We start from the raw sequence: 12399 nt of genomic DNA, 5'->3' as shown, positions 1-12399 counted from the left end.
CCGCCTTGAGCAGGGCCCATACCTTTTTTGTTCCACCTTTCAGCTCCTCTATCAATCGAATCAAGTCTGCAGGACTCCGAATGACTTTGACGTGCACGTTGCTCTGAAAATCTGACATGGAAAAATAGGAATGAACCCATTGTGTCCTAAATTCTATTTTGACTTTCTAAGGAGAGTAGTTGGGAGACCAAGGAAGGACATGGTCCTTGTCTCTGGGAGTTATCTTCTGGTCAGAGATAGGGGCTAACACAGCCCTCCAGAAAGCACTGGCCTGAGGTGGACTCAGGTGAGAGAGAGAAGGATGCTTACAAGTTGCTAAGGCCCCTGCTCTTTCATGCACTGCTGAGGCCCTTCTGGAAATCACCCCAATTTTTAGGACTCCGGAAGAAAGTTTGGGGCCAAGGTCTCCTCTTCCCTGGATCCTGTTCTCCATTTACTGTCTATTCAGTTCCAGACATTCCACTGTGAACTAGAGATTCATTCTCATTTAATCTCACAACAACCTTCTAAAGTAGGGGTGATCACCCACATGTTATGGATGAGGAAACTGAGGTTAAGTGAAATCATCCAAGATTACAAAGTCAGCAAATAGTGGAACCACTGTGTCTGCTACCTCCATTAAAGACAATTGTCTACAAAGAGTACCAACTCCTGTAAAAATGAATTCCCTGCTAGCCTGGCTGCCCAACTTCCCTCCTAGTTAAATTTCTACTCCCACCCCAACCCCTGCCCATCCAAATATATATTCAAGCAGTAAAGGAGACATGGAGGGTTCACTCACCGTCTGGAGAGCCTGGAGCTGGATCTGCTGGCTCCAGGTTTGGTTCCTGCTCCTGATGAGAAGAGGGCAGAGTCAAGTATGCAAGCTTGTTTATGCCTACCATATTCTTAAAGCAATGACTGGCTCTGGGTATATGCTTGCATCCCTAGACAGATCATCTCAGTGACCTTAGCTTGAGTGGCCCTCCATCCCAAAGTCCAGGTGCAGCCCCATCAGAGAAATAGCTAGGAGGCTGGCTCTCACCTCAGCCTGTGCCTCTTCCCTTCCTTGGACCTGGTCCCTTGGCTCATGAATCATCTTCCAGAAATCGGATTCCTTACTATCATCCTTGTTTGGGCTTGCAGCTGGGGCACAAAGAATAGGGAGGAATCAGAAAGGAGAGGAGAAATGGAAGGGAACAAATAGAATGAGGACATTCCCCTCCTCAATTACCAAGGTGAAGGGCCCATAGTACCTTTTTTAAAAATATATTTTATGTATTTATTTTTATAGAGAGGGGAAGGGAGGGAGAAAGAGAGGGAGAGAAGCATCGATCGGTTGCCTCTTGTATGCACCCCTATCAGGGAATGAACCTGTAGCCCAGGCATGTGCCCTGATCAGGAATCAAACCAGCAACGTTTTGTTTGCAGGACAATGGCCAACCAACTGAGCCACACCTGTCAGGGCAGGCCCACAGTACTTTTTCACCCCACACCCAAACGTCAGTCCAGGATAGTAAGACTGGAGAAAAGAAGAAATGGTGATAAGGTTCATGGAACAGGTGAAGCAAGGTCCTACCTGCTCTCTTTATGGGTACCACTCCAGGTTTGGTCTCACTCCATATTTGAGGGTCCAGGTCTTGCAGCTCCTCTATCATTTTATCTCCATACTGCTTTGAGTCTACTGAAAAACAGCATGCAAGCAGGACAGGGACACATTCCTCTGGGTTCTTCAATACTTTATCTGTCTTCTACTTGAACCCTCCCCATGTCTCTCCTTCCTCTCCTTGCTCTTTTAATCACTCACCAGCTTGCCTCTGAATGTAGGCCATGTACTCCTCAGGCTGCAGGGCAGGGTGACAGAGAATGGCTTGGGGAGCAGCACTGGGTGGGGGCCGGAGGAGAGGGTGGGGGCAGAGGCGAGGAGTCCTAACGGTCAGCACATAGGAGCAGGACAAGGGCTCATCCACACGGTCAATGTAGTCCCCAGAAATGCCAGCACCCTCGTCACAGAGGAACTGCCAGGACAGAGAGGAAAATAAATAGTAATTACCACCAATAATTACCTTCAGTTCTTAGGAATTAGTATCCAGAATTGCCATATTACCTCAAATGTCCAGTTTTCAACAAAAAATTATGAGATGCCTAAGGAAACAGTGAAGCGGGACCCTTACATAGGAACAAAGCACGCAACAGAAAATGCCTGTGAAAGGGCACAGATGCTGGATTTCATAGAAAAATACTTCAAGGTAATCCTTATAAAAAACATCCAAAGAACTAAGAATTTAAATCATAGAAAGTATATTTTCTGATAACAATGATATTAGAAATCAATAATATAGCCTTGATCAGTGTGGCTCAGTGGGTTGGGCATCGTCCTGCAAAGCTAAAGGTCAACAGTTTGATTTTGGGTCAAGGCACATGTCTGGGTTGCGGGTTCGGTCCCCTGACAGGGTGCACATGAGAGGCAACCAAAGGACATTTCTCTCACATGGATGTTTCTCTCCTCTCTTTCTCCCTCCTTCCCCTCTCTCTAAAAATAAATCTTTTTTAAAAAGTATCTAAAAAAATGAAAAGAAACTAAAAAAGATAAATGAGCTAAACTCAAGGAAAGCAGAGAGAAGGAAATAATAGAGATTGGGACAGAAATAAATGAAATAGAAAATTGAAAAGCAATAGAGAAAATCAATAAAACTAAAAGTTGATTTTTAAAAGACCAATAAAAGTGACAAAACTTTAGCTAGACTTACTAAGAAAAAAAGAAAAGACTCACATTAGTACAATTGGGAATGAAAGAGGGGAAATTACTACCTATCTTACAGAAATAGAAAGGATTGTGAAGGAATACTATGAATGTCTATATACCAAAAAATCAGATAACTTATTTTTTAAAGGTTTTATTTATTTATTTTTAGAGAGAGGGGAAGGGAGGGAGAGAGAAACTGATGTGCCGAGAGATACATCAATTGGCTACCTCTTGCATGCACCTGGCTTACAACCCAGGCATGTGCTCTAACTGGCAATTGAATTGGCGACCTTTCAGTTTGCAGGCAGGCACTCAATCCCCTGAACCACACTAGCCAGGGGAAAAAAATCAGATAACAAACAAAATGGACAAATTTCTAGAAAAACACAAACTACCAAAACTGACTCAAGAAATAAACAATCTAAATAGACCTACAACAGGTAAAGAGATGAATTAGTAATCCCAAAACCATCTACAAAGAAAAGCATGGGCCAGATGGGTCTACTGGTAAAGTCTACCAAATATTTAAAAAGTAATAAAAAGCAATGCTTCTCAAAATCTTCCAAAAAACAGAAGAGAAGAGAATACTTCCCAATTCATTCTATATGGCTACTATAACCCTGACACCAAATCCAGACAAAGATATCACAAGAAATGGAAGCCACAAGCTAAAATCTCTAAGATAGACACTTCAAATCCTCAAATAACACTAATTAAATGAATTCAGCAACATGTAAAAAGGATTACATACCATGATCAAGTAAGATTTATTCCAGAAGTACAAAGTTAGGATAACATTTTAAAAATCAATTAATGTGACTTGTGGCCTAGACAGGCACGCTGCATCTCCCTCCGCAACTAAGAAGGAATACAACTACCTCAAAACTAGAGACAACCAGAAGTTCCAGAAAATCAAACTCCATGGAAGTCTAACAAACAAAGATATAAAGAAGAAATACTCATCCAGACAGGCAGGAGGGGTGGAGCTGGGGCAGACAGGAAGCAGTGTGGCGGCAGCAACAGTGGAGGCAGCAGCAGGCCAGTGGAAAGTGTAGTCACACGTTTTAAAAAGTTGGGAGGGACACCTGGGGAGTGCTCCCAGCACCAGACCAGACTGCGAGGCTCACAATCCCAACACCGGGGAAAATAAAGCTTCATTGCTTCTGACTATGCAAACCAGTGCGGGTTGGAGTGGAGGCATAAAGTGCCAGTCTCTCAACAGAGTCTGCTTATTTAAAGGGCCCCCATGGTCCTAGAACGTCTGCAGACACGCCCACTCTGGGAACAACGGCCAGAGCAAGAGCTAGAGGGGGGGTGCCAGTCCATACGGGAAGCGGGAAAAGTGCCTGGAAAAGGGGTGAGTGCTGAGCAAGCCACATTGTTCCCTCTCAGAAACTTCCCCCACATACAGCACCACAATGTGGTGAAACGGGTCGCCCTGTACTGACAAGTACCTAAGGCTCAGCCCCTTACAACATAACAGGTGCAACAGCTCTACCTAAGACACAGAGGCAAACAAACACAGAAGCCTGTCAAGAAGAGGAGACAGAGAAGTATGGCCCCAAAGAGGGAATGGATCAAGTTTCCAGTGGGCGAACTAAGCAAAGAGGAGATAGCCAACCTAACAGACATAGAGTTCAAAACACTGGTGATAAAGATGCTCACAGGCTTGACAGATATGCTTAAGTATGGCAAACACACACGGAAAGAAGTGAAGGCTATGCTAAATGAAACAAAAGAAAATCCACCCAAAACCAATGGTGAATGGAAGGAAACCAAGGTTCAAGTCAATGATTTGGAATATAAGGAAGAAAAAAAGTCAACCAGTACAAAATGAGAAAACAAGAATTGAGAAAAATGAGGAGAGGCTTAGGAACCTCTGGGACAACTTTAAACATGCCAACATACAAATCATAGGGGTGCCATAAGAAGAAGAGGAATAGCAATAAATTGAAAGCTTATGTGAAAAAATAATAAAGAAAAACTTCCAAAATTTGGTGAAGAAAATAGACAGCAAGCACAGAGTCCAAAACAAGCTAGACCCAAAGAGGACCACACCAAGACACATCATAATTAAAATGCCAAAGGTTCAAGATAAAGAGATAATGTTAAAAACAGCAAGAGAAAAGCAGAGAGTTACCTACAAAGGAGTGCCTATAAGACTATCAGCTGATTTCTCAAAAGAAACTTCACAGGTAAGAAGGGACTGGCAAAAAGTATTCACTGTGATGAAAAGCAAGGACCTACAACCAAGATTACTCTATCCAGCAAAGCTATCAGATAGAATGGAAGGGCAGATTAAGTGCTTCCCAGACAAGGTAAAGCTGAAGAAGTTCATTATCACCAAGTCATTATTATACGAATTGTTAAAGGCACTTATTTAAGAAAAAGAATATCACAACTAAGAACAATAAAATGACAACAAACTCACAAGTATCAACAACTGAACCTAAAAAATAAAACCAAAAGCCAGCTAAGCAAACCAGAATAGGAACAGAATCATAGGTATGGGGATCATTTGGAGGGTTATCAGCTGGGAGGGGGAAGGGGGAGAAATGGGGAAATGGTGTAGGGATTAAGAAGCATAATTTGCTGGTACAAAATAGACAGGGGGAAGTTAAGAAAAATATAGGAAAAGGTGAGACCAAAGAACTTATATGCATGACCCATGGACATGAACTAAGGGGAGTGGGATTGCTGGGGGAGGGGGGTACTGGGCAAAGGGAAAAACAATTGGGACTACTGTAACAACATAATCAATAAAATATACTTAAAATCAATTAATGTAATTAAAACACCTTACCAATAGAATAAAGGACAAAAACCACATGATCATTTCACTGGACACAGAAAAAGCATTTGACAAAATTCAGCACCTCTTCATGATCAAAACAACAAACTAGAAATAGAGGGGAACTTCATTAACCTGATAAAAGGCATCTATAAAAAATCCACAACTAACATCATACTTCATGGTGAAAAACTGAACAGGTTCCCCCGAACATCAGGAAGAATACAAGGATGTCTGCTCATGCCACTTGTATTCAACATTGTACTGGAGGTTATGACCAGGGCAATTAGGCAATGAAATGAAATGCAAAGCAACTAGATTGGGAAAAGAAAAAACTATTTTTACTTACAGATGACCTGACCTTGTATATAGAAAATCCTAAGGAATCCACTAAAAAAGCTATTAGAACTGATAAATGAGCTTCTTAAAGTTGCAGGATACAGGAATCAATTGTATTCCTATATATCTGCAATGAACAATCCAAAAATAAAATTAAGAAAATAATTCCACTTGCAATAGCATCAGAAAGAATAGAACTGGGAATAAATGTAGCAAAATAAGTATAAAAGTTATACTCTGAAAACTACAAAACACTGCTGAAAGAAATTAAAGACTTAAATTACTGGAAAGACATCCAAGTTCACAAATTACAAGACTTAATATTGTTAAGATGGCAATACTCCCTGAATTGATCTTCAGATTCAATGGACTCTCCATCAAAATTCCAGTTGCCTTATTTGCAGAATTTAACAAACTGATCATAAAATTCATATGAAAATTCAAATAGCCAAAACCATCTTGAAAAAGAACAAAATTGGAGACTTGAACTTTCAAATTTCAAAACTTGCTATAAAGCTACAATAATTAAGATAGTATGGTACTGACATAAATATAGATATATGAATCAATAAAATAGAATCAAGAGTCCAGAAATTAACCTTAACTTTTATCATCGTTTGATTTGCAACAAGGTAATTCAATGGGAATAGTTTTTTCAACAAGCGATGCTAGGTCAACTGGATATCTACATACAAAAGAATGAGGTTTGCCCTGACTGGTGTGGCTCAGTGAATCAAGTGCCAGCCCAAGAACCTAAAGGTTGCCAGTTCTATTCCCAGTCACGGAACACGCCTGAGTTGCAGGTTTGGTCCCCAGTTGGGAATGTATGAGAGGCAACCAATCATTGTATCTCTCTTACATTGCTGTTTCTCTTCCTCTCTTCCTTTCTCCCTTCCCCCTCTTAAAAACTAAATAAAATCCTAAAAAAAAAAGAATGAGGTTCGAGTCCTACTTCATACTATATACAAAAATTAACTCTGAATGGATCAAAGACCTAAATGTATAACTATAAAACTCTTAAAGAAAAACACAGGTGTAAGTCTTCAAGGCCTTAGATGAGGCAATAGTTGATTAGATATGACATAAAAAGTACAAATAACAAAAGAAAAATAGGTAAATTGGAATCCATCAAAATTCAAAGCTTTTGTGCTGCAAAGAACATCATCAAGAATGTAAAATGACAACCCAGAGTATGGAAGAAAATATTTTCAAATCACATACATGATAAGGGACTTGTATCCAGAATATAAATAAATTTTACAACTCAATAATAAAAAGACAAATAATGAAATTTTAAAAAGGGCAACAATTCTGAATAGACACTTCTCCAAAGATAGATAAACTGCTAATAAGCACATGAAAAGATGCTCCACATCATTAACCATCAGAGAAATGCACATCAAAACCACAATGAGATGCCACTTCATATTCACTGGGAAGACTATAGTCCAAAAGATAAAAGTAAGTGTTAATGAGGATGTGGAGAAACTGAAACCCTCGTATACTACCGGTGGGATTGTAAGACGGTGCTACTGCTTTGGGAAACTATGGCAGTTCCTCAAAAAGTTAAACATAGAACTACCATATGACCTAGCAATTCAATTCCTTGGCATATACCAAGAGAAATGCAAACACACGTCCACACAAAAACTTGTTCACAAATGTTAAAAGCAGCATTGTTAATGACAGCCAAAAAGTGCAAACAACCCAAATGTTCACCAACTGAGGAATGGATAAATAGAATGTGGAACATTATATATTTGGCAAAAAATGTAATGAAGTACTGGTACATGCTACACATGGATGATCTTTGAAAACATGGTAAGTGAAAGAAGCCAGACATAAAAGGTCACACACTGTATGATTCCATTTATATGAAATGTTTAGGACAGGTAAATCTATAGACAGAAAGATTAGAGGATGTCTAGGGTGGAGGGTAGGGGGCCTGAGGGTGTGGAGTGGAGAGCAGCTGCTAATGGGTAGGGAATTTTTTTGAGAGTGATGACCATGTTCTTAAATTAATTGTGGTGATGGTTGTATAACTCTATGAATATACTAAAAAGCCACTGAATTTTATGGTATATAAATTTTATCTTGATAAGACTGTTATTTAAAAAATAAATGAAAGAAACACAATGAATAACTTCCTACTCAGATGAGAGATTAAGATAAAATAAAACAAAGTAAAATCAAGAAAGAACAAAAAAAGAAACAGAACAAGTGAAATAAAAAAAGCATAATAAATGGTTAAATTTTTAAAAATATAACTATATGCTGTTTATTTTATTTTTAAGATCTTATTTATTTATGGAGAGAGGGGAAGGGAGGGAGAAAGAGCAGGGAGAAACATTGATGTGAGTGGGAGATACATCAGTTGGTTGCCTCTCACATGCTCCCAACCGGGGACCTGGCCCACAAGCCAGGCATGTGCCCTGACTGGGAATCGAACCAACAACTTTTTTGGTATGCAGGCCGGCGCTCAGTCCACTGAGTTACACCAGCCAGGGCTACATGCTGTTTCGAGAACACATTTAAAACATAGAAATGTAGAAAGGATAAAAGTAAAAGTATGAAAAAATAGAGTAAATAAATAATTCAGTGGAAGTTGTTATAGCTATCTTATTATCACACAAGAGACTTCAGGTAAATAAATTACTAAGATAAAGGTCAGTTTATAATGTCTAAAACTTAAATTTATGAGGAAGATAATTTAAATGGCATATGATTCTTTATCTTCCTCATTGTCTGTCTTTCCCATCTAGAACAGGAATTTTTTCCTGTTTTTTTCACACATAAAAGTCAAACAAATTTGAAAGGACTCAAATAAATGATATAACCATAAAAATTCCATAGTTATATTAGATAACCAGACAACTTGAAAATATTGAATATTTGATGACAATAAGGAATTACTGTTAATTTTTTAGTGTTTTTAAAAGAACTAATCTTTAAGGGATAAATATAGAAATATTTATGGATGAAATAATATCTGTACTTTGCTTCCAAATAATGTAGGAGTGAAGGAGGTAGTGGAGGAAGGTGGGCAAGGGTGTATTTGAAATGAGACTAGCCATATTTGTTGAAGCTAGATGATACACAGGGGGTTATAGTACAATTATCTCTGATTTCATATATTTTTAATTTTCCATAATAAAAAATATTTAGATATTTTGTAAATATATAAAACCTGCACCACGAAAGTATATGTTTAAGATATGTGTATTTACACATGTACACATGTATAATGTAATTATCTTTAGTGGTAACAAAAAATTGGGAGAGGAAAAGAAAAAAGTTGGGGAGGAAATTTCGATCAGTACAGAAATGGTGACAAAATGATGGAAAATTCATAAAATGGAATATTGCACAGATGTAAAAACAAGGAATAAAGCTCTAGATGTACTGCCATTGAAAGATGTCTAAGAATTATTGTCAAGACATATAAAAACAAGGTGCAGAACATGTGTTTATTTTATTTTATTTATTTTTTCTTTTTAACATGTGTTTAATATCCTGTATATTGTGTGTAAGAGAAAGGGAAAAAGAAATAAGGATCTCCGGTTATAATTGCCTATAAACGCACAAAGGGAGGCTGGAAGGACACACAATAAACCGAGAGCAGGGTTACTGGGGGCAGGGGTGAGAGGGTGAGGGCTCCATGGGAACTAAGCCGATGGAAGGTAAGTTTGGGAGGGGGAATTCCCACTGTACACCTTTTTATACTTTTTGGGTTTTGAATCATGGGAAAGTATTATCCATTTACAAATTAGGTAAAGAAGTTTGAAATAACCATTAAAAACTTGTGAGAAATATTTAAAGTAGTACTTGGAAAGAAATTTATAATAGATGTATTATAAAAGAGGAAAAGCTGGAAATGAGTGAGCTAAGCATTTATTTCCAGAAGTTGAAAAAAGAAGAGCAAAATAAATCCCCCCAAAAGTGGAAGGAAGGATAATAAAGACTGAGTGAAAATTAATAAAATAGAAAGCAAATACAGTAGAGAAGCTTGGCAGAATCAAAAATTGGTTCTCTGAAAGACTAATAAAGCTGACTTAGCCCATGAAAGAAATGAAAGGAAATAAAAGGAAGGAAGGAGGTAGGGAGGGAGAAAGGAAGAAAGGACCTTGACTGGTGTGCCTCAGTTGGGTAGGCATTTCACTTTGTCCTGCAAAGTGAAAGGTTACTGGTTCAATTCCCAGTCAGGGCACACGCTTGGGTTATAACCTGGTTCCTGGTCCCAGTCCCCAGTTGAAGTGCATGCAAGAGGCAACCAATTGATGTTTCTCTCCCTCTCTTTCTCCCTCCCTTCCCCTCTCTATAAAAATTAATAAATAAAATCTTTAAAAAAGGAAGGAAGGGAGGAAGGAAGGAGAGAAGGAAAGAAAACTGACTAACCTGTGGTGAGACTGATCAATGACAAGAGTAAGACAAAAACAGCCAATGTTGAATGAAAAGAGGGACCTAATTTTAGATGCTACAGAAATTAAAGATAACAGAAGGACAGCGTGTATAGCTTCATAACAGTAAATTTGAAAACTCAGATGAACTAGACAAATTCCTAAAAAATATAACTTAAACTGACCCAATTAGAAGTAGAAAATCTTAAATATTCCTAAAACTACTAAATAAATAAATCAGTAGTTTAAAATCTTCACTCAAAGAAAACCTAGACCAAGATGATGTTACAGATGAATTCTAGCAAATATTCAAGGAATAAAAAATTGCAATTTACACACTTTTCAGAGTAAATAAAAAGTGAGAATATTTTTTAGGTTATTTTTTGAAGCTAGCAAAACCTGTTACCAGTACTAGAAGGAAAAACTACAGCTCAGTATGTCTCCGGAGCTATACAGACAGACCTCATTTTATTGCACTTCGCTTTATTGCATGTCACAGATATTGTGTTTTTTACAAATTGAAGGTAAGACCCTCCACCAGCAAAAATATTATGACTAGCTGAAGGTTCAGATGATGGTTAGATTACTTTAGCAACACAGTATTCTTTTCAACCTTAAAAAAGTATATTTCATTTATTTATTTTTAAAGAGAGGGAGAGAAACATCAATGTGTGAAACAGACTGGTTGCCTCTTGCACGCCCCCAACTGGGGGCCTGGCCCACAACCCAGGCACATGCCCTGGCTGGGAATTGAACCAGCGACCCTTCAGTTTGCAGGGCAGCGCTCAGTCCATTGAGCCACAGCAGCCAGAGCACAAGACTGTGTTTTTAATTAAGGTATGTGTTTTGGTTTTTTAGAGATAATTATGTTGCACACTTAGACTGCAACAGCAATTTTCAACCTTTTTCAGCTCATGGTAAACATAAACTAATTACTAAAATTCTGTGGCACACCAAAAAAAATATCTTTTTTGCCGACCTGACAAAACAAATAGGTATAATTTTGATTCATTCACACGAAACGGCTATTGTTATGTGTTGGTTGTTGTCATTTTTTTACTTAACAAGCTAAGGGAAAAGAGGTCAGTGCCCCTGACTGCATAGTCAGGTACTGCATATTTTAAAAATTCTTTCGTCACACCAGTGTGCTTCCTGCAGCACACTGGGTGAAATCACTGGGTTATAATATAGTATAAACATAACTTTTATAAGCACTGGGAAACCAAAAATTTATGTGACTCATTTTATTGTGATATTTGTTTTATTGTGATATTCGCTTTATTGTGGTATTCTGGAACTGAACCTGCATTATCTCTGAGGTATGCCTGTATACAAGAGTCTTTTGAAAAAGTGCAAACTAAATCCAGCAAGATATATTTAAAAGAGATGGTCAAGAATAATACATATGACCAAATGGGGTTCATCTTAGGAATGCAAAATTGGCTTAACATAAATCATTTAATTTCAAGTAAAAGTTTGGCTTAATATGATATGAATTAAGTACATTAGTTTAAATCAGTTTCATATTAATCAGTAAATACTTGAAAAGATGATCAATTATTAGGAATCAGTGGAATGCAAATCATAGTGAGATATCAATACATACTCAATAAATTAGGAAAATTTAGACGTGTGAAACTATCAAATATTGATAGTATTAAATGAGAAAACTGGAAATATTCTGTATTGCCAAATAAAGTGGAACATGGGCTCACCTTCGTATCCTCTTTACCCAGCAACTATATTCCCAGGTGGAATTCTAATGAAATTCTTGTACATTATATTAGAGGGGACCTAAAAGAATGTTGTTCACAGCCCCAGTGAATGCACTGCAGTTATAGCCATCAACATGGACGAATCTCATAAACAGGGTATTGAGCAAAAGAAACAAGGCCCAGAAGACTTCTGTATATGTACTCTGGATGTTTTCACACAGTATGATACCATTTGTATAAACTTCAGAAAAAGGCTGAATTAAATGGGACGCATACATAGATGGTGAGACTCTAAAGAGAAGCAAAGAAATTATCCTCATAAAGTCAAGACAGCAGTTATCTCTGTGGTAAAGGGTGAGAGGGTATTGTGGTGTACAGGGGCACAGAGTTGCTTTTAAGGTTCTGTCAGTATTCTTCCATAACCTTAAGTGA

At 38.0% G+C, this 12399-nt stretch overlaps 1 protein-coding gene across 4 annotated transcripts in view; it reads right to left on the bottom strand.

The window, feature by feature from the left end:
• Positions 1 to 12399, bottom strand: part of OS9 (OS9 endoplasmic reticulum lectin) — a 28722-nt gene that overhangs the window by 3533 nt on the left and 12790 nt on the right. For 2 of the 4 annotated variants that reach the window (XM_090273506.1, XM_090273508.1), the window contains exons 6-10: positions 1787 to 1997; positions 1559 to 1663; positions 1025 to 1125; positions 782 to 833; positions 23 to 111 (exon numbers count right to left, since the gene is read on the bottom strand). In XM_090273506.1, the coding sequence (XP_090129632.1) occupies positions 23 to 111; positions 782 to 833; positions 1025 to 1125; positions 1559 to 1663; positions 1787 to 1997 (558 nt within the window). The remainder of the gene's footprint in view (positions 1 to 22; positions 112 to 781; positions 834 to 1024; positions 1126 to 1558; positions 1664 to 1786; positions 1998 to 12399) is intronic. The other 2 variants (XM_090273507.1, XM_090273509.1) reach the window with 1 other exon arrangement.

The sequence above is a fragment of the Furipterus horrens genome, unplaced genomic scaffold (assembly GCF_987537825.1).
Source record: "Furipterus horrens unplaced genomic scaffold, mFurHor1.1.pri manual_scaffold_4, whole genome shotgun sequence".
NCBI lineage: Eukaryota > Metazoa > Chordata > Mammalia > Chiroptera > Furipteridae > Furipterus > Furipterus horrens.
This window is presented reverse-complemented; position numbering and strand designations above follow the sequence as displayed.